The 22,087-nt window shown below is 64.8% G+C and overlaps 1 protein-coding gene across 1 annotated transcript in view; it reads right to left on the reverse strand.

The window, feature by feature from the left end:
* The window catches only part of ITPR1 (inositol 1,4,5-trisphosphate receptor type 1), a 175,367-nt gene that overhangs the window by 13,548 nt on the left and 139,732 nt on the right, over positions 1–22,087 (reverse strand). The window contains exons 42-56 of the mRNA XM_079795762.1: positions 21,150–21,330; positions 19,473–19,726; positions 16,165–16,365; positions 15,075–15,185; positions 14,189–14,284; positions 12,762–12,899; positions 11,864–11,968; positions 9,938–10,130; positions 9,563–9,685; positions 8,069–8,244; positions 6,192–6,356; positions 4,295–4,490; positions 2,789–2,881; positions 1,549–1,688; positions 497–662 (exon numbers count right to left, since the gene is read on the reverse strand). Of these exons, the coding sequence (XP_079651888.1) occupies positions 497–662; positions 1,549–1,688; positions 2,789–2,881; positions 4,295–4,490; positions 6,192–6,356; positions 8,069–8,244; positions 9,563–9,685; positions 9,938–10,130; positions 11,864–11,968; positions 12,762–12,899; positions 14,189–14,284; positions 15,075–15,185; positions 16,165–16,365; positions 19,473–19,726; positions 21,150–21,330 (2,338 nt within the window). The remainder of the gene's footprint in view (positions 1–496; positions 663–1,548; positions 1,689–2,788; positions 2,882–4,294; positions 4,491–6,191; positions 6,357–8,068; positions 8,245–9,562; positions 9,686–9,937; positions 10,131–11,863; positions 11,969–12,761; positions 12,900–14,188; positions 14,285–15,074; positions 15,186–16,164; positions 16,366–19,472; positions 19,727–21,149; positions 21,331–22,087) is intronic.

Raw genomic sequence — 22,087 nt, forward strand, 5'->3', positions numbered from 1 at the left:
CCACACGGCTAGTTTACATGGACGTCCTGGCCCCACACGGCTAGTTTACATGGACGTCCTGGCCCCACACGGCTAGTTTACATGGACGTCCTGGCCCCACACGGCTAGTTTACATGGACGTCCTGGCCCCACACGGCTAGTGTACATGGACGTCCTGGCCCCACACGGCTAGTTTACATGGATGCCCTGCGGTCACCGAGATGGCGGTGGTGCCCACGCGCTCTCCCCGGGGACCTTCACTGCTGTCACCTGCACCGTGTGGTCCTGGCCTGGGTGCCACCTGAGGCGGAGGGGCTCAGGTCGCTGCACCCAGTCAAGGGAGCCACTCGGCTCAGAGACGCGGCCTGACTACAGCGAGGACGCGCTGGTGGGGCGGGCGCTCGCTCAGGGCCGAGGGGCCCCCGGCGACAAGACCCGAGGTGCACGCATTTCCAGTCCTCCCGCAGCCCCGCCCCCCACCCGCCCAGGCAGAGGCCGCGGCCCGGGAGCCGCTCACCGCAGATGAAGCACGTGGTCTTGAGGATCTCCTCCTTCTTCTGCTTCTCGCTCCGCAGGTCGGCGAAGGTGTCGATGATGACCCCGAAGATGAGGTTCAGCACGATGATGATGACCATGAAGAAGAAGAGCAGGTCGTAGATGACGCGGGCGGCGAACAGCGGCTCCTGGAGGGAGGGCGCGGTCAGGCCGGCCCCACCCCCACCTCCACTCCGCAGTCCCCTCTCAACACCAGGGGCACCCTGCCCCCCACATCACCCGTCAGCCTCCTCGAGCAGAACTTAAACGGGATGTCAAACGTTAAGAAGGCCACCACTTCGCTGAGTGTTGACCTATGAACCAGGAGGTCATGGTTCGATTCCCGGTCAGGGCTCAATCCCCAGTGTGGGGCGCGCAGGAGGCAGCTGTTCAATGATTCTCTCTCATGATTAATGTTTCTCTCTCTCTCTCCCTCCCCCTTCTTCTCTGAAATCAATAAAAGTATTTTTTAAAAAAGGCCACCACTGCATCTCTGCATACCCCGTGTCTAAGTTGTGCACTGTGGCCGGTGTGGCTCAGTGGATAGAGCATCGGCCTGTGGACCGAAGGGTCCCGGGTTCAATTCTGGTCAAGGGCACATGCCCAGCTTACGGGCTTGATCCCCAGTGGGGATCAGTAGGCAGCCGATCCATGATTCTCTCTCATCATTGATGTTTCTATCTCTCTCTCCCTCTCCCTTCCTCTCTGAAATCAATAAAAACATATTAAAAATAAATAAATAAAATCAATAAATTGTGAATTCTCCGAGTGCCCTGGGACCGCATGGGCAGGAGCTTCCTGGGAGCTCGGGGTTTGGAAACGTGTCCAGGTGGCCAGACTCAACCGAGGAAACGGTCACTCGTGTGTGACGGGACCAGCCCCTCGCACGGCGTCAGCGTGCCCGATGGAGAGGGAAGGTGTCCCCAGGAGCCGGCCCTGCCCGGCCATGCGTGCCCGCTCCCAGGCTGCCTGCGTGGCTCCCGTCTGTGCTCCAGCCCCCGCCCCTGCCCCCCGGTCCCCCGGGGACGCAGCCACCTCTTTGGACGGCTTCCTGAGCACGTCGCCCACGCCGCCGCCGCTCCGCAGCCCATGGCTCAGCACGGTGACGATGCACATCAGCAGGGTCTCGCACGTGTGCTCCTTGTCCTGCTCGGGCTCCTCGGCCGGGAGCAGCGCTGCGGATGCAGACAGAGCGAGAGAGAAGGACGTGAAGGCCCGAGCGCCATGCGCCTCCTTCTGAAAGGCTGAAGCCCGGGGCACTCTGTTCTCATCCCTGCCCCCTGCTCCCTCCTGGAGGCAGCCGGGCCAGACCTGCCCTCCACCTCGGAATCTGAACACTCCCCGTCCTTCTCAGGGGTGAACTCCAGCCCCAGCGCTGAGCAGGGTCTGACCTCAGAGGAGCTGCTCAGACCCTGAGCCACAGCCCCTCTCCTCTCAGCTGAGGGCAAGGCCGCCAGGCTCCGCACTGCGGGTGTAGGGGCCACGCCTGGCAGCATGCTAGAGCGGCTCCTCTCATTAAACCGCTTTATGCTGGAGGCTGTCCACTGCGTTTTGGAGGAAAACAGCAGTGACCTTTCTGCCTTCGTTCTTTTCTCCAAATGCAGAGGGAACGGCCTTGATGAAACATACATCTCATCCTATCACTCCGCTTTCAACAACTCCCAATCATCCGTTGGATGACATGTAACCTCCTTAGCCTGACATGTAAGACCTTTCGTGATCTGACCCTTTGCCAACCTTGCCGGCTTCATTTCTTGCTATTCTTCTTCCTCATAGACCCTACCTCCCTAAACCTGCTGTATTCTGCTTCCAAGCCTTCCGACAGGCTGCTCCCTCTAACAGAATGCCTGCCCCTCGCCTTCGCCGGATAGTCCGCTGTTTTGGTTTAGCTGTTACCTCCTGGTGATCCTCTCACTGCACTGAGGCTGGGTGCCTGTCTTCTGTGCTCCATCCTTATTCCCAGCGTTTAGCAGCTCTCAGGTGACTCCACCTGCCCGCCCCCCCCCCCCCCCGCATGTCACTGTATCGTAGGGTACACCGGCCCCTGGCAGACAGTGGGCCCTCAGGAAGTCCTGGCTGAATCCAGGAAGCCGACCTTTCTTCCCACGGAGCCTTCTCTTCCCTCCGTCTCCCTCGGCTCCCCAGCCTTTCCCCTCGGCCGCCGGCCTCACGTCTGGGCAGAGCCCCCGCTTTCATCTGACTCGACGCCGCGGCACCAGCTACGCCTCTGGAGGGGCCTGACGCTAACGGGGGGCTCCAGGCTCTGGGGTCCTACCTTCCTGGGGTGCAGGAGAGGAGCAGTTCTCCCCAGCGCCCACCCGGCACACGTCCGAGAACAGGAACTCGCTGGCCAAGCTCTCGCCGGCCTCTGGGGGAGAGAAGGACACTGTGACGCACCACCTCACGGCAGACGCCGCCCCGCAATCCCGCCCGTCCGGCCACGGCGGAGACGCAGCTGGCGCGTCTGCTTGGTGACCTGGGCGGGGCGGGGCCCGGAACGTCCCTCCTGGAGGCGCGGGAATCCGCACGCAGGCAGCACCTCCCTCACCGGAAAGGCCGACGGCCGAGACTGACCCGCACGGCCCCACGCGCAGACCCGGGCCAGGCTCACACCACGTCGGCACCAGGCCTGGCAGCGGCACCGGCGGAAACCCAGGTGGGACCCGAGAGGCTCAGACCCCGAGGTCGGAGGAAACGCCGTCCCGTGTCCACCCGGAGGCGCAGTGACCGCAGCACCGGGCGGGGGAAAGGCCCCTGGCTCCGCCTCACCCACCCGGGCCGGCTCCCTGACGCGGGCGCCTGGCGACCGGATGCCAGACGGTGGCACCTCCCTGAGTGTGTCCACCATGTGGGTGGAGGGCAGAGAGCCCCAGCCACTCAGGTACGCCATCTCCACTTTCATCCTCAGGACTGGACCTCCCCTCTCCGCTTGCCGTGGGTGAACACGGCACAAGCCAGCGGCAAAAGGAAGGACGTCCCAGGAGCCACCGCTAGCAGCTGGAGTACAGCCGTCCATGTTTCAAGAAATGTGGACTTTTAATTGACAAACAAGCATGCCTGGCCGGGTTGCTCAGTGGTTAGAGCACTGTCCATTCTCGGACAAGGGCACGGACCTTGGTTGCAGGTCTGATCCCCGGCCCCGGGTGGGGCGGGTGCGGGAGGCAACCAATCGATGTGTCCCTCTCACATCAATGTTTCTCTCTCTCCTCCCATCCTCCCTCCATTCCACTCTAAAAAAAACACCCATGGGAAAACATATCCTCTGCTGAGGATTAAAAAAAAAAAAGAAAGCATGCCTGAGCTACTGTAGCTACTCTGCCACGTCCCACCACGTCCCGCGAAGGTTCATAAGGGCCCCCCGCCTCCCTGGGGGTGACTGTCACTGACGCACCACGCCCGGCGCTCAGAGGCCCCCCATTTCGCTCCGCAGTGAGCCCCCCTCCGTGCACGCCTGTCCCCACGTGCGCCGCAGCAGGCGCGAGTCCTGGAAGCGGCTTCCCACGTCAGGGACGCGCACGCCCGTCTCCGATAGGTCACGGTCAGTCTCTCAGGGAAAAGCTGTGCCCGTGGCAGACGGGACCGCCGTGCGTGAGCTCCGTGCAGGCTCCGGGCACGCCCCCCGCGCCCCCGAGAGGCCCCCCTGCGCCTTGGATACCAGAGGACCAGCCCGTGTCCCAGGTCCCCGCCCCGGTGTCAGGGAGACTCCCACGCGGCTGGGGCGCCGTGCCCTTCGGCCGGGGGGGCCGGCGGGGGACGCCCTCGACCGCAGGGCCCCGCCCACCTGGGAGGGCGGTGTCGTTGGGCAGCGGGTCCACCTCCAGCAGGAAGTCGGCCTTGAAGAAGAGGTAGCCCACGATGGAGAAGAGGTAGACCAGGATCAGCGCCAGCACCGCCGTCAGGATGATGGACCGCCCGTTGCGGGTGACGCTCTTGATGACGTTGAGCAGGGTCTCCTCTCGGTACACCAGGTCAAAGAGCTGTGGACACACGGGAGGCGATGGGTGCTCACAGGGCGCCCCCGGACGGGACGCACACCGCCGGCCCGCAGGGAGCGCCCGACGGACAGGGACGCGCCCTCTGGCAGCTCTAAAGCATCATGTGGTTACCCCGCTCTTCTCACGTGCCCGTCTCCGAGCGCAGGGCGAGACGGTGAACATGGGGGAGGTCACCAGAGAAGGGAGGCGGGAAATAAGAGCGGTGCCCGGGGTGCATTCGGTCTCGAGGTGCAGAGCACAGAGCTCAGGGCTGTACCAGTGAGACTGGGGGACGGGGGGGCGGGGGCACTTAAAAGGAAGCGAGGAAGGGCTTCGGCCGCCAGGAGGTACCGAAGGCAATGTCGATGTGGGTCAAAGGTCACCCAGCAAGTGAGAGCCACTTGGGACGCCAGACGGTGACACGCCGTCTGGGCTGAGAACGCGGCCAGCACCGGCCCCGCGTCACGGAGGAGACAGGTGACCCTTCCCTTCCCACCCACAGCACTTCCGGCTTTAAAGCCGCAGACACGCCGGGCTTCAGGAAGGAAAAGCGTTCTCCTAACCAGAACGTCACACGTGTCCCGGGGGGAACACGCTGAAGTCGCAGGAGAGCAGAGAAGAGCAGTCCATGACCAGTCACCCCACTACCCGCCGACGCCAACGGGACAAGCGATTTCATTTCGTGGCGTTTGGGAAAAAGTCACACATGCGTAGACATGTTTACAGAAACATTAACCTCACACACGGCAATCGGAACCCGTTCACACCGCCGCCGACACCCACACTTCACTGTGGGGAAACCAGGCCCAACTTAGCCGGTATCTTTTCTCTCCTTTCTCTTTAAACAGCCACTGACATGCCGGGGGTCTCGGGACTGTGGGAACGGCTCCTGCTCACGTGTCACAGCCTGCTTTCCCCGGGCCTCTAAGGAGACGAGGGTCTCAGCACCATTCTCCGTGGCAAGTGCTGGCTGAGTCCGAGGCATGAAGAGCCCGGCTGGCCCGGCTCTGTGGCTGAGCATCGACCCAGGAACCAGGAGGTCACAGTTCGATTCCCGGTCAAGGGCACAAGCGTGGTTTGCAGGCTCGATCCCCAGTAGGGGGCGTGCAGGAGGCAGCTGATCCATGATTCTCTCTCACCATGGATGTTTCTCTCTCTCTCTCTCCCTCTCCCTTCCTCTCTAAAAATCAGTAACAACATATTTAAAACAAACAAAGAAACACAGAGGCAACACCTCCTGATCCGGGTCGGGGGCACCGTCTGTTATGAAAAGTAGAAGACGGATCTGCTACGTCAGTGTGACCTGCCCCCCGGGCTCCTGTGGCCTGACCTGCCCCCCGAGAGGGGGTGGCTTCCTCCCAGATCCCGACAACGCTGCGCACAGAGGCGGCTGCCTCGTTAGAGCAGGCACAGCAATCACAATAGGAAAGACGGGTCTGAGTCCTGGCCAGTCTTGCTCAGTGGTTAGAGCACCCGCCCCCAGACCGAAGGGTCGAGGGTTCGATTCCCAGTCCAAGGGCACGTACCTGGGTTGCAGGTTCGATCCTCGGCCCCAGTCAGGGCATGAGCGGGAGGCAACCTATCGTTGTGTCTCTCTCATGTCAATTTCTGTCCCTCTCTCCCGTCCTTTAAAGACCCTGGGGAAAATACCCTCGGGTGAGGGCTAACCCCGACAGGAGGGCCGGGGGGAGGGGCCGGGCTCACCAGCAGGCTGTAGAAGAACTCGTGCACGAAGAGCCCGAGCGCGCAGATGAGCAGGTACAGCAGGTGGTACAGGAACTCCACGTCCAGCACCATGGCGCGGTAGCCCCGCGTGAACGTGCCGCAGTTGCCCACGAAGCTCATCAGGAAGATGATCTTATTGCAGACCTGGGGCGCGAGAGGGGCCGGCACTTAAGCATGACTGTGCCCCCCCCGCAGCCCCCGTGCGCCTCCTTTTGCACCGAGTGCCCACCAAACCCACGGGAGCCGCCCCACGGGAGCCGCCCTGCGGGGCGAAGTCATTTCGTGACTTTGCTGTTCAGGCACGTCCCCAGTGACGCGGTGCCTCGGTGACCAAGGGGCATTCGTGTGCGACAGAACCCGACTGAGCACAGACGGAGATGACGAGGCTCAAACGGCATCGTTTCTGACGCCCTACGTGATGGAGTCACACAGCCCCGCGATCGGCAGCCGGGAGCGTTTTCTGAAACCGTCCGGTCAGAGGCAGGACACAGGGGAACCTAACAAGAACGAGGCAGTTCCCGCTTCCCGTCGCCCCCAATTTCACGGGGAAAGCAAAGGAAGGGACTTCGGGGTGCGTTTTAGCCCTGCCTCCTCTTCTGGGAATAGTTCTTCCCTTTCCTCTGGGGGTGCAGCCGGACCCGGTGTCAGCCCTGGGGGTCCAGGCGGGCTCCATCGGTCCATCAGAGGACTGCACCCCGGCAGCAACGGCTGGTCCAGCGACAGGCAAGGACCGGATGGCGCCCGGACCTATCGGGGTCTTTCCTGGGACTGCGGCAGGCACCCTGTGCCTTCCCCTGGCCTTGACCCTGAGAGAAGTCTGTCCTGCGCCCCCGGGGCCTCTGAGAACTTCCAGGTCGCAGGCGAAGGCCCGAGGGATTCTGCGGGAAAAGCCCGCCCAGAGTTTCCCACGCGCACTTGACTGCGACCCTTTCCCACTTGAGATGGATCCCCTGGAGCAGCCTCTGGATGTGCTGACCCGGGAGGAGGCCCGAGGGCTGATCCTGGCATTCAGTGCCGGGTCACCCGTGCCGGGCCAGGTGGTCACCCATGAGGGGCCAGGTGGTCACCTATGTGGGACCAGGTCCTGCACGTCACACGCCTCTCCACACACCCATACACACCTTCCCCGCCGCCTCGCCTGAGCCGTCAGCTTGAAGCGGCTCCTGCTCCTCAGGCCCTGCTGCCCTGCCCTGCACGCCCCTCTGGGGACAGTTCCTGGTGCATGGAATTACTCCAGCAGCCTTGCTTTGCAACCCCACGCCCATCTCTGTAAGTGACCCCAGCTCCCTCACATGCTCGGGCGGAAACCTCCAGAAGGCGGTGCCTCCCGTGCCAACTCTCCTCCTTTTGCCCGGAACCCTCCAGTTCACCTTCCACCTCACACCCGCCGCCTCCTAAGATTCTCCCATCATGCAGCTGGCTTCCACACTTCAATTGTACGGAGAGAGCAATCCCACATGTCACCCCTGACTTGGAAACCTCGATGCCCTCCCAGCCTCGCTCCCTGCGCCCCGTGTGGCCATTCCTCCCGCCTCTCCTGCTCGGTGCGACCTCCCCGAGTGGGACGCGGTGTTCCTATCTGATCGCTGGGCTGACTGGCGGGGATCTCCAGTCCCATAAACCTGTGAGCAGGTCGGCACGACTAACTCACACCCCAGCGGCACTGCCCTTCGAGCCGGGCTCCCGGGAGGGCCAGTCCCTGAGCACGATCGCCGGGCCGCCACCCCGACCCGAGAGGCCCACCTGGGCCCCGCCGGCGCCGGTGGTTCTACCAGCCGACCCAGCTCTACGTCCCGCCCCGCAAGCACAGGCCCAGGTCCCGGACCGGAGGGGCAGGCGCCGCGGGCGGGACTCACGTTGAAGGCGCCCAGGAGGAAGAGGGTGGGCTGCAGCCCCACGGAGAAGATGAGCCGCAGGATCGTGGACGCGATCAGCGCCCGGATGCCGTGGGGCTTGGGCAGCACGATGACGATGGCCAGCGAGACCAGCATGGCCGTCCACAGCAGCCCCGACCAGTGCGGCTCCAGCGTCCCTGCAAGACAGGCGGTCACGGGGCGCCGCTCGCAGCGGGCGCGGGGACAGGCGGCGTGGGCCCCGCCGTGCCTTCTCCCGCCACCTCCCGGCCGCACGGCCCCGGCGCTCGGCTCCAATCCCCGGCCCGGACAGGACCCGTCCCGCCCGTGTGTTCCCTCCGCCGGGAGACCTGCCCCTTTCCCGGCCCCCTGGGTCTCAGCTCCGAGGTCACCCCTTCGGGCAGCGTCCCCGCCCGTCTCCCCAGGAGCCCGGTGATGCTCGCTCTCAGCTTTTGTCCCGGGCACCCGCACGGGACAGCTTTTCTAGTGCTCGCTCGGCACCCCACAGGCGCCCATCACGCGCTTGTTCAAGAAACAAAACGGCTCTGGCTGGTCTGGCTCAGTGGACAGAGCGTCCACCTGTGGACTGCAGGGTCCCGGGTTCGATTCCAGTCCAAGGCATAGCCCTCAGCTGCAGGCTTGATCCCTGGCCTTTGTTGGGGTGCATATGGGAGGCAACCAGTTGCTATGCCTCTCTCACATCGATGTTTCTCTGTCTCCCCCCTCTTCCTCTCTCTCTCTCAAGAAAAAAAAAAATCAGTGAAAAAGTATCCTCAGGTAAGGATACACAACAAAAAAGAAATAAGAGTCAGATTGCGTCACACTTCACAAGGGAAGGCGACGGGAACCCTAAATGTCTAATTTCTATGGAAGGCACATGGGGGCGTGCAGGTCCCCCGCCTGCCTTGGGGTCTTTGGGGGGAGGGGTGCCATCCACATCGCCAGTGTCTGCTGCCAGCCGACCACCCCTGCGGGCGGAGCGTGACCGGCTGTGTCTCCCCTGCCATTGCGAGTGCTGTCTGGAGCCCCGGGCCGGCCTGGTTCCATAACGGAGCCAACGTGGCCGAAAACACAGCCCCGCTGACTCCCGAAGAGCCCGTTTCAAACGCGGCCACACCCCGCGTCCCCGTCGCTGCAGCGAGAGGCCCGGGACGAAGGCCGCCGCCATCCATCCACTCCAGGAGCGGGGTGGGAGCCTGCCTCCGCGGCTCTGCCCTCCGAGCTGTGCGCCTCGGGCTCAGCGTCTCACCGTCTCTGAGGCCGTTTCCCAGCAGCCCAGGGGCGGCCGCGCTCTCAGGGGCAGCGTGTCCTTCCTTCTTGTCAGTGAACCAGGGCAGGGCTTCCCACCTCAACCCGTGGAGAGGGACACCTCTCTTGTCTGGGGGGTCCCTGCGGCCCCATCTGTTGTCTGGGTACTTCCAGGGGTCAGCGCCGGGGCGCAGGTCGCGGCCTCCCCGCCGCGCTTCCCGGGGTCCCCGTGAGCGCGAAGGCAGGTACCTCCCCGGACGCCGCGGAACGGGTAGAAGAAGGCCACGAGCAGGTTCATGAGCACGGCCAGGTTGAAGGAGATGCTGCTCCAGAAGGACATGTTGCGGGCGCACCAGTACAGCACGGGCTGGGCTGCGGGGACACGGGGGAGGGGGCGGGTGAGCAGGCACCCCACCTTACAGGGCACCAGTACAGCACGGGCTGGGCTGCAGGGACAGGGAGGGGGCGGGTGAGCGGGCAGGTGGGCGGGCAGCCCCCACACTCCACGCTCCCAGCGGTGGGGGCGTCTGGATCACGCCAGCTCTGATCCCGCTGGCAGACACTCGCGCCCGCCGTGCACCCCGCCGGGAGCCGAGCCGCCGGGTGCCGGGCGCCTGGACCCACCTCGGAGCTTCTTCTGCCAGTTCATCTCGTTGAAGAGGTCCTCCGAGCGCAGGAAGAAGTCGTTGATCTTGCTGCCCTGCTCGTCGCGCTCGGTGGTGTAGTAGATGCGCAGCTTGGACTCCTTGGTGAGGAACTCGCAGATGCTGGGCACCGGGAAGACGATCTGCTCCATGGTGCGGTCCAGCCGGACGATCTGCGGACGGCGGGCGGAGCGTGAGCAGCCCCCTCCGACCCCCACGGGGCCCCTGGCCCGGGCCCTGGCTCCGTATTCAAGGTGGCGTGCGACACGGACCCGTGGCGAGCGTCTCTGACCACGCAACCCCAGACCCGCGTGTCTCTCAGATCCACGTGAACCGGTCCGGGCGAGTCCCTACTGGTGTGGTTCTGACCTCAGACCGGTCCGTGTCACTAACGTATTGGAACTGCTCCATGCACACGGCCGGCCGGGGCTCCAGGCCGGGCTGTGTCTGTGCATCTGTCCCGTCCACCAGCAGGGCCCCGGGTCCCGCGTGGCCCGAGCATCAGCACATGTGGCTGACGGCTATCGCACAGGCAGCATCCCCTGGCCTGCGGTCCTTCCTCACCTGGCCAACTTGCATTATTTTTCCCTGACAGGAGCCTTAAAGGGCCATCGCTGGTTCATCCAGTGACGCCCCGCCTCTTGGTGTCACAGCACCGAACACGTGCGAGGCAGGAACGAGGTGCCGGCGGAGGCCAGGGCACGCTCCCTGTTCCTAGACTCGCATTGCTGGGCCTGGTGGACTCCTCCCAGGTTCTCTCCAGCCGCCCAGACCGGCTCGGCCCCAGAGAGGAGGGAGTGAGGTCAGGACTGTTCGAACTCTAAGACACCGTGTGAGTCCCAACTGGGGGCGGAGATTTAAAGGGGCTGCGGGGCCGGGGGGAGACGTACAATGGGGGCCTGGCCTGTGTGTCTGCGGCCTCTGCAGAGCCCGGGGGAGTCAGGGGAGGCCCGGCCACACCCTCCACAGGAAGGTCTGGTTCTCCCTCCCGGAGGCGGCTGGGTCAGGCTCTCAGAGGTGAGGCCGTCCCCCAGCCCTGGCGGAGGTCCTGGGGGACGTGGTCTTCAGACCCCAGGCGCCCAAGTCGAGCTGGAGGTCAGGTTCCGGAAGCTTTGCATCGCCGCGATTCTGTCCTAAGCCGACCTCCCTGGACTGGAGGGTGGGGGTTGGTGTAAGCCCGCCCGGAGCCAGCGCCCCAGGGCACGCCGGTGAGCACGGGGCTCAGGGACCAACACACGGTGCACAGGGACCAACACACGGTGCACCGAGGCCCCGGGGCCGCCGGCCTGGGTGATAGCCCGCCCCGACGGTGAGGCCCGGCACGCTCTCTGCTCTGCCTCGGGCCCGTCTGCAGAGTGGGATGAGCCTGTCCAGCTCACGGAGGGCGAGTGAGTCTGTGTCTGATCCCCGTGACCGTCAGGTCTGTGCGCCGCTGCCCGAGGTCCCCACTGTCCGCGGGCACAGTCCACGCTGACGGGACTCTGCGGGCCCGGGCTCCCGTCCTCCCTCCTGGCCGGCGCCCCTCCCTCCCACTCACCGGATCCAGCCCCACGCCCTCACCCGGCAGCACCCTCACCCGGCAGCACCCTCACCCGGCGTCGCACGGCGGCGGCCCCTGGCCAGCACACCCCGTCTGCCAAGCGCTCCCTGCCGGTCTCCGCCCGCGTCAGCCCCGTTTTCCTTGTGGTCTGGGCTCGGGCGTCATTTCCCCAGGAGGAGCCCCCTGACCTCACGCTGCCGCGGGCCCCCTGCCGGACCTGCTTGTCCTGCCTCCTGCGCGTCCCCGGGGCCTGGTCAGAGCCCGCCGCGGGCACGACCTCCTCCCCTGGGAACGGCGCCCCCTCCTCTGCAGCCCCCAGCAGGGTCGGGCCGTCGGCAGGTGCTAGGCTGCAGGGCCCGCCGTTACCTCGATCTGGGCCGTGTGCTTGGCGTAGAACTCCAGGGCCTCGTCGCCGTCCACCTGGCCCCCCGGCTTCAGCATGCTCTGCAGCTCCTTGTTGTGCCGCGCCAGCTGCAACACAGGCGGACGGCGGTGTCCCGCGCCAGGCCACGCTCCCGCCCACGCTGGGAGCGGGGAGTCGGGGTCCTGGACAGGGGGCCTCTCGGTGGCCCAACGCCACGGATGGAGGAGCCGAGGCAGGGGCGGCACTTCTGCTGCCGGGGGCAGCGCCTGCGACCTCGGCCCAGCACCGTCCCCGCTTACATCTAATTCCTGACCTTTGGGGGGCGGGGAGGGGGGGGAACAGGCCCGCGGCCCAGCCACGCCCACACCTGCGGGGAAGGCACCGCTGCCCCCGCTGGAGGAAGCTCCCCAGAGCCCAGCCACGTGGGAGACGATGACGCCACGGGCGCCTGGGTGCCGAGCGGAGGTGACCCCCCCCCACCCGGGCAAACAGGGAGAAGGCACCGCACGGGCTGGTCCCGGAGGCGCCGGCTGTGAAGGCAGCAGCCGGGCGTGACGGCTCACAGACCCCTCGATGCTCGTAAGACCCTGACCCTCCTTCAAGTGTCTCCAGCCCGTCATCACCGTCTCCGCGTCCTGCCCAGCACGAGGGCTGCTAGAAGCGGGGGGGAGGGGGGTGGGGGGGAGGGGGGGCAGGGACGTGACCCCAGCACCGTGGGAAGGGGAAGCGTCCTGGAACTCAGCACATGGCCAGGCTGCCCTTAGCGCCCAGGAACCCCCGGCACAGACAGAGCCAGCAAAACTGGGTGAAGCCGGGAAAGAGGGGGGCCCATGGGCTAGGGTCCCGGCAGCGAGTGGGGCGTGCCTGGCGGGCAGCGAGGGGCGTGTCGGGAGGCCGTACCTGATGAGCTAATATGTAGATGTTGTGGCCCACGTTCCGGGGGGAGGCCGCTCCGTCCTCGCCGTTCTCCTCATTCTCCCCTTCCTCCGACTCCCCCTCCCCCTCCCCCTGCAGGTAGGCCTTCTTGATCACCTCCACCTGCAGAGAGGACCAGGGACACAGCTCCCGTCAGGGACCCCGGGCCTGACTGTCAGGGACCCCGGGCCTGGCTGTCGGGGACCCCGGGCCTGGCTGTCGGGGACCCCGGGCCTGGCTGTCGGGGACCCCGGGCCTGGCACCATTGGGGAACCCGGGGCTGCCATCAGCAGCCCCCTGGGCCCCTCACTCCTCGGTCCCTCCGGACCCAGCCTGGGACGAGGCAGGGCCGGGCCGTTTACCAGGGAGCCTGTCACTCCAGATGGGGCCACTCCAAGAGTAAGGACAGCGCACTCGGGCCGCGCTGCCCGAGGGGTCCTTGCTGTGGTGGCTGGGAAGGCACTGGCCTCCGGCACGGACTCGGACAGGAAGGTCTCTCCGGGGCCCAGGCCAGCCCGCGGGCCCACGCCGTGCCGACACCCGTCAGACGGGTCGCTCCCTCCCACCCGTTCTCTCCGACCCCAAACTGCACAAACGAGCTGCACAGGGTGTGGGGCGCAGAGCACACACGTCCCCCTGCACGTGCACACACCCGTGCACACGCCCGTGCACACACACCCACACGCGCACACACACCCGCACACGTCTGGACATCAGAGCTTCCCTGCTACGTGGGTTTGTTCCAGGAAGCCCGTGACTCTCCCCGCAGCCCGAAGGGTGTCCGTCTCCCACAAGGGGGCGAGCTGGGCACCGGGGGCACCTGGCTCTGGGCTGTGAGGTCCCCACCAAGACGGGTGCTCTCGGTTCACGGGAGTGAAGGGGTCTCTGCCCGGCACTCGTCCCCACTCTGATCCTCCCCCCCCCGCCGCCCGCAGGTGCCTAAGCTGTCACGTAAGCCGACCCCGAGATGACGTCCTTCACAGGAAGATGGGAGGGACCGCGGCCCGGCCACGAGCACGCCGGGCCCGCGGGGAAGTGTTGGAGCCTCATCCAGGCCTGTCGGTCACACAAGCCCGTCCTCGGCCACGTCACCCTCTGAGCTGCCGGTCTCACGGGCCAGCGCCCACTCCGAGCTGGGAGCACCGCCCTCGGGGACACCACCACCACCAAGGCTCGCACCCAGACACGCTCCTGTCGCCAGACCATCGGCAGCGAGAGGAGCGGCGAGTCCGAGCTGGGGACAGGGTAGGACGGGGGTGGCTGCGAGGAGGGGAGGAGCGCGGGGAAGCTGCGGAGCCGCACGGTCCCTCTCGGCCCGCGAGGGCCGTCACCCCCCCCCTCGCTGGGACGCGGCCTGAACTGCCTCCTGTCCCCCCGGACCTGGCACCCCCCGAGTCCCCTCGGCCGCTCACCAGCTCCTTGGGCCGCATGTTGTAGAGGATGCGCTCGGCGTTCTCGCTGTCGTGCCTGCTCTCCATGATGGCCAGCAGCAGCTTGGAGGCGTTGTTCTGGGGGTAGACAAAGTGGGGCGTGGGCGGCTGCGCGGGCCCGAGGCTGTGACGCCGCGGCCCCCAGGGAGCGCCGGGCCCGCACGTGGAAAAGCACCCGCTCCAGGCGGGCAGCCGCCCCCTGGGCCCCGGACACGTCTGCACGCCGGGCGGGGGCGAAGACACGTATCTGTTCGGGCGTCGTTTCCCCCCAGCGTCCCCTGGTACGGTTCCAGCGGGAAGTGGGCATTTAAACGGGTGCCCTCCCCGTGAGAGGTCGGGCGCCTGCGGCCCAGCCCCCGGCCTCGGGCGGTGTGGCCAGAGGTGCCGTCGCCTCGCCGCGGGGAAGGGGCCCCGGAGGCCGTGTGGGCACAGAGGGGTCCCCCTGCTGTGGGCCGCGGCGGGTCCACACGGTCCGCTGTGTGCTCGTCCGCCGCCCCTCCCGCCACGTGGCGTCAGAGACCACGGGGTGCGCCGCCTCGCCGCTCGCCGTGGCTACAGTGCCGCCGTGCGCGCCCGCCCGCCCGCCCAGGCCCCTCTGGGGAAGCGAGGACTGCAGCACGGCGTGCGGCCGGTGCCACGGGCCCTGCGTCGGGTGCAGACGCACCGCCGCTCCCGTCAGCCTCCCCGCGGTGCCCGCCGCCGGCGCAGACACAGCCCGGCCCGCTCCGCGGCGCCCACCCGCCGGCTCGGCCACAGCCCGCCTGCTCCGAGGCGCCCCCGGCGCAGCCACCGCCCGGCCCGCTCCGCGGCGCCCCCGGCGCAGCCACCGCCCGGCCCGCTCCGAGGCGCCCCCGGCGCGGCCGCTTGCCTTCAGCTCCAGCACCAGGTCCATGCGCTTCTTTCCCAGCGGGTTGATGTCGTTGAGGATCAGCGCCGTGATGATGTCGATGCCGTTGGACTCGTGGGTGGCGATGCAGTTCTGAGGAGACAGGACGCACATGCACACACAGGCACAGGCGTGCACACACGCACGCACACACACACATGCACACGCATGTGCTGGTCCGCAGCCAGGGGCCCGCCACGGCCAGCGCCGCGGGGAGGGCCGCACGTGCTCCGGGAGGGAGCGGTGGGAATGAAAGGGACGCACATCTCTGGTTCCAGAAGGATCCGCTTACAGCGGGGAAGCCCCTGCGCCGGAGCCGACACGACACACGGCCGTGTCTGACCAAACGGCGCTGGCGCCGCGGCCTTTGTTCTGAAGGGGAACCGGGCGTGCGACGGAGTCTGGGTCCCGAGCCCCGTCTTCCCCTTCGAGGGGGCTCCATCCTCCCCGGCTCCGCTCTCAGGCGGACGTTTACCGAAGGCCGTCACGTAGGAAGCGAGCTCCCTGGCTCACGCCCGCAGGTAAAAACGCACGACCCGGCCCGCGACTACGGGACGCCGCCGACAAGCAGCGGCTGCTCTCAGGAAACTAGCGGCCCGGTCCAGAAATCTACTTCTGGAGAGGCCACGGTCAAAAGGTCAAAGCTGACGGCCCTCCTCCCCTCGGAATGTCGGCGGGGTCAAAGCCTGAACCTCCCATGTCCCCGCGTGGGGCAGGCTCCCCGCCAGCGGGGCTCGACCCTCCTGCCACTAAGGAGCCACGTGTTGGCTCCGGCACAGCATTTGAAACAGGGCCCGCCTGCCGGTCTCAGTTTAACTCCACCTTAGTATCTGCCCCGGCAAGTTGGAGCGGGCAGTCAAACCGAGCCCCGCCCCGCCCCGCCCCGCCCCGCCCCGCGAGGACAAGCCCACACCTGTGACAGGTGAGCCCCCTCCTCACTGCTGGCGACGGCCTCGAGTGCAACGCCTCCCTGGGCCGACGGGCGGGCGGGCGGGCGGGCGCCCTGTGACTCCTGAGCGAGTCCTCCCAACCCCACGGCGGAATGACCGGCCCGACCGCGCCCGGCCGGTACCTGGTTCTCGTGGCAGGGCCCCTGGCAGTACTCGGTGAGGCTCTCCAGCGTCTGGTTGATGAGCGCCACGTTCTTCTCGTTGATGTAGAGGCCGAGCAGCCCTAGGCCGCCCGTGGTGCTGCCGCAGATGCAGTCCAGGAACTGCAGCGTCTCGCACACCAGGTTGTAGTTGGTCTTGTTGTTCTGGCAGCGCAGGAAGTTCTGCGAGCGGGCGGCGGCCGGGCCGCGGGAGCGCAGGCGGGGAGGAGAGGGAGACGGTCACTCACCCGCCGTTTTTTTTTTTTGTTTGTTTGTTTTTAATTTTTCATTGATTTCAGAGAGGGAGGGAGGGAGAGAAACATCAATGGCGAGAGAGAGTCATTGATCGGCTGCCTCCTGCACGCCCCACACTGGGGATCGAGCATGCAACTCGGGCACGTGCCCTAACAGGGAATCGAACTGTGACCTCCTGGTTCATAGGTGGAGGCTCAACCACGGAGCCAGGCCAGCTGGGCTCACCCTGCTGTTTTGATAGAATCGGACGGGTCAGTGCCCTGGATGTAGGAACAGTTATGCAGGGACACACAGCGTCCGGGGAACTGAAGGGTCAGCCCGCGGAGGGTCAGCCGTGGACATGGTCTGTGGCCATGATCATCGACGCGGTGGCCGGCTCCCTGGGGTGACTTTACAGGGGATGCAGCAGAGGAGGCTCGTCTCCGACCACCCACCTCAGACTCCCTGAGCCTGTCGAGTTCCTGTTTTTCTCTTTCCACTCCAGCCCACCCACCCTCTCACCAGGTGCTAAGCCCACAGCATCTGACATTTCCAGGACAGATGAAGGTGGGGTCTGAATGCCGAGTGCCCAGAGCCCTGCGGGGACCCAGAGATCTGTGTGGCCACGCCCACTGATACAGGGGGGTGAGTGAGTGTGAGTGAGTGTGAGTGAGTGTGAGTGTGTGTGTGTGTGTGTGTGTGTGTGTGTGGTGTGTATGTGCTGGTGAGTGGGTGCCCAGTGCGTTCTGCAGGTAGACCGGTAAGTAGTGTTAACAAGAGACACTGAACTTCAACACGTTAATGCGAGCCACATCCCACCGCCTTCTACAGCAGCCTGTTTTGATGAGGAGGAGATTTTTGTCAGAGATTCCATTAATCTCTTCTAAAAGAGAAGCAGAAATTAACCACAAACAGGCCTTTGCTCGAAGCTATAAAAGTTTCGTGTGCTGACTGTAGAAAATGGCGCCACAAAGAGATACGATCAAAAGATAAAGTGGATGCAACCTCTGACCCAGTGATCATGCTTCTGAGAAACCCTGGCCTCTGGTCAGATGGCCTGTCTGTCACAGGGAAGGACCGGAAGCAACCCCAATGCCCTGCAACTGGGGAGCAGCTACAATGTATCCACATCACTCCGTGACAACCCCAATGCCCTGAAGCTGGGGAGCAGCTACATTGTATCCACATCACTCCTGACACACCGAATACCCTGCAACTGGGGAGCAGCCACAATGTGTCCACATCACTCCTGACACACCGAATACCCTGCAACTGGGGAGCAGCCACAATGTATCCACATCACTCCTGACACACTGAATACCTGCAACTGGGGAGCAGCTACAATGTATCCACATCACTCCTGACACACCGAATACCTGCAACTGGGGAGCAGCTATAATGTATCCACATCACTCCTGACACACCGAATACCTGCAGCTGGGGAGCAGCTACAATGTATCCACATCACTCCTGACACACCGAATACCCTGCAGCTGGGGAGCAGCTACAATGTATCCACATCACTCCTGACACACCGAATACCCTGCAGCTGGGGAGCAGCTACAATGTATCCACATCACTCCGTGACAAACAGAAACCCGGATGCAGGTCCACATGGGCCGGACGGAAAGACCTCGAGGATATACTTCAGTCAAACCCAAAAGGCAGAGATGAACGTGTCTCCCACGCCCCATCCAAACACGCGGGAGGAGGCCTGGCGGCCACGGCCCACACCCACAACATCACTCTGGGTGGAGGGGTAGGAACGGGGAGAGGGACAGTTCGTTCTAACTCAGTACTTACTTCTGTCTGAACCTTTACAGCCGGAATAGACTCATGCTCTCACTCCTTGAATAATTAGAATGTTGGTAAAGGCCCACATTAAAAGCTGGCACCCAAGTTGAATGCTTGACTCATCATCAAACTCCCCACCTCCCCCCAAGCCCCTGGACCTCAGTGCCTCACGCTCTGCTTCCGTACAAAACCAAACACGGAGCCTTTGTTCAGGCCTGTGGGTGTGTGTGTGTGTGGGGGGGGGGTGGTGTCTGCAGGGTGTGTGTGTGTGGGGGGGGTGGGGTGGACCACCTGGGCCAGGTGGGCTGTGCTAAGGTGGCTCTCTGCAAGGGCCCGCCCCGTGCCGTAGCACAGGGCTTACTTCCTGCCCGTGCCCTCCTTACTTAAGGACACAGGAGCACCGCCCACCTGGCTGTTTTAGGAGGAGCTGTCCAGGCATTTTTCCTGCTCATCGTCGCCCCTTTTGGGCGGACAGGGCTGTTTCCCCGGAGCCAGCAGCGCCCGGCACCGCCAGGCTGGAGGCTGGCGCTGTGACACGTGACTCTCCCCACAGGTGGGTGCTGGAGCAGGGGCGCCCCGGGGCCCCCCGTGGCCTTCCTAGGAGCCTTGGCTGGTGGGGACACCGCGAGGGAGAGCTCAGGCCCTGCGGCGGACGGCTTGGGGCTGGGTCCCAGCTCCACACGCCCCCCTGTCCCCGAACCTCAGCCCCTCCTCTACGAGACAGTGTCACAGCAGAGGCGACGCTCCGCGCCGGCGTTCTAGGTGCCCTGGGCCCCCGCGACCATCCGCACGACAGCAGAAAAGGGAACCAAGGACTTCCGCAATGATCAGCTCCACCAGTGCTGGGAGCCCTCATCTGTGCAACATTCCGGAACCCCCTCCCTCACCCTTCACCACAGCAGGCCTTCCTGAGCCGCAGGTGTGTGAGTCCGGGACGTTCTCTACCCAGCCAGCCCCCCCACCCCCCGCCCGCGTGCCACCTGGGCACCCGTGATGCCGAACACAGGCAGGTCCCGGATACACACACGTAACTATGCAGAGAGCAAGGGTGAGGGACGCTCCCTGTCCCAGGGGGATGGAGGGGAGGACAGACAGGACCATGTCATCACCCAGACACAGAACCCTCCCCCCCAGGACCTGGCTGGGGGACAGGAGCTGAGTGTCAGGCGTGCCATGCGGCCATGTCCCTGGGCCTACCTGCCCCCAGGCCTCCCCACCCCAGACCTCCCCTGCCCCCAGACCTCCCCTGCCCCGGGCCTCACCTGCAGGTCCCGGTTGTGGTTCTCGCACAGCAGCTGCAGGAAGCGCAGGATGGGCTGCATGATGGTGATGACCGCGCTCATCTCCAGCTCGTCCTTGGGCTTGTCGGCCGCGGCCTGCGCGCCCTCCCCGGACTGGTAGTGGTCGTCGGGGTCGGCCTCCCTCCGGAAGGCGGTGAAGGCCTTCCTGGTGGCGGCCGAGGCCTCCAGGAGCTGGTCGCGGGCCTCCTCCGTGATCTGCGTCGAGGGCTCTTTGGCTGCGAGGCAAACGGGAGCCCATCGGCGCTGCGCATGCGCAGGACGCCGCCCGCCACCCCAAGGTGACGCCCAGTACACAGCCCTCGGACCCCCGGGCCTCACGGCGGCGGCCAAACCCTCCAAGGAGCCCACCTTCTCTCGTCCCCGGGAAGGATGGGAACGGAGCCGGGCGTGCCAGCCTGCTCGCGCTCTGACCTCATCCACGCTCGCGCGCGTGAGAGGAAAGCCTGACTACAGGCCGTCAGGCCCCGGATCTAGGCCTCGGGCCTCAGCTTCCTCATCTGTAAAATGGGGTGAACTTCACCCAGAGAAGGCTCCTGCGAGGGCTGACAGGATGCTGATCGCATAGTAACCACGGTCACTGCTGTGACGACTGACGGAGCCCTGTGCTCTGTGATGGGCGCCTGACGAGTGCCCCCTGGCCTCGACCTCAGAGCGCCCTGCGAGGGGACCAGGCGTCCAGGCAGGAGCGTCAGCCCCTGCAGCCACACTGCCTGGGTTCGCATCGGGCTCGACTGCCTACGGGCTGCATGCCTTTCACATGAACAAGGTCATTACTGCCCTGGGCCTCTGTTTCCTCATCTGTGAAATGGGGACAACAGTTTTACCTATTTTACAGGGTTGACTAGGGCTCTAAACCAGTGACACGTGCAAAGGACTGAAGGGTGCCTGGTCCCAGGAGTACCCCGTAGACGGAGCGTCCTTTTCTTCTCTCTCCCCGTTCTAGACCAGAGGTTACCCATGGGGGTGACTCTGCCCTCATCCCAGCCAGGGGACAGTCTGCAACATCCAGAGACCTTTGGGTTGGGGGTGGGGTGGGCTGCTGGCCTCTGCTGGGTCGAGGCCACACCCGCTGCTAAACATCCCACAATGCACCACAGCAACAAGCCCCCGAGGTCGGATGTGCTGTGGCTGCAAACCCAGTCACAACCCTAAAAGCAAGGCCCGGCCATCGACTCAACACCGGGGTGGGGGGGGGGGGGTCTCCCCCTCCCAGGTATTGCTTCTCTTTAACTGAGGAGATGGACAAAAAGCTTCAGACACAGTCAGTAACTCAGAAACAAGGGAGACTCCGCCTGCAAGAGATGGGACATCTGCCTCAACCTCCCTCAACGTTCTCCAACGCGAAGTGGAAAGTTACAGAAAACGATTATTCATGGCTTTCCCGCCAGGAACACCTGGCGTCTGACCCAGGAGAATGCCTGGGAATTTATTGCACAAGAGGAACCTCCCAAGCGGCAGGAATCCGCCCGGGTGTGCAGGAAGAGCTACGTCATCACTGGACTCCGTTTCTGCTCTGAGAGCCGGTCGGCCTACGGCCCGGAGTCTCGAAGCCACGAAGGAACTAAAGAGAAGAAGGGACGTCCTCGAGCTGCACAGACCAGCTGACGGAGAGCTGGGGGGAGGGGGGGGGGCATTTACCTTTCTTCCGGGAAGGGGCGTCCCTGTCGGTCTCATCATCCTTCTTTTTGTTTCCCAAGTCGCTCGTGTTCACCGTCACTGTGGCCTTGATCTCCTGCTGGGCCACCTTCATGCGGTCGTAGAAGACCTTGAAGAACCGCTCCGACTTCTTATCTTCCGTCAGCCGGCAGAAGAAGGAATGCTGCGAGGGAAACCCACACGCTCTCAGCACCGAGACGGCCAGTGAGCGCCTCCCACTGGAGACACCACAACCTCACGGAGATCCGCGGCGGCCACGCGACCTCACACACATGCACGGAGCTGGACCAAGGTTAAACACCGCTCGGTGCTCGGTAGCGGTCCGGATCCTCGGCCTGAGACTTTCTGCTGAGCCTGGGGCGTCTGTGCCCACGGGGGAGGGCAGCACGCTAAGGAAGGCGTGGGGGGCACATGTCAGCCCACCGTGAGCAGCCGCCTGCACACACACGGAACCACGCCGTTAACAGGGGAAATAAGAGGTCTTTGTGTGAGTGTAAATCCTCACCGGGGGTATTTCTCCATCGATTTTGAGGGAGTATGTGTGTGTGTGTGGGGGGGCGGGGGGGGAGAGAGAGAGAAACATCGATTGGTTGCCTCCTGCACGTGCCCTGACCCTGGGCTGGGGATCAAGCCTGCACCCAAGGTATGCGCCCTTGACTGGAAGCGAACTTGCAACCCTTTGGTCCTCGGGCTGACGCTCCAACCGCTGAGCCAAACCGGCCAGGGCTGGAGTGTGTTTTTGGTGATTACTGCAGGGCCAGCCGTTTGATTAAGGACTTCCACGAGCCCCTCCCCTGTGCACAGCCCTGTGGGCACACGCAGATGAGTAAGCCGGCTACCTGTCCCCGCAGGCTGCCTCCACACCAGGTGAGGGTGACATGTCCCCAGGTGAGACTGACACGGGTGAGTCACCAGCGCCC

Source organism: Cnephaeus nilssonii (assembly GCF_951640355.1).
Source record: "Cnephaeus nilssonii genome assembly, chromosome: 17".
In the NCBI taxonomy this organism is placed as follows: domain Eukaryota; kingdom Metazoa; phylum Chordata; class Mammalia; order Chiroptera; family Vespertilionidae; genus Cnephaeus; species Cnephaeus nilssonii.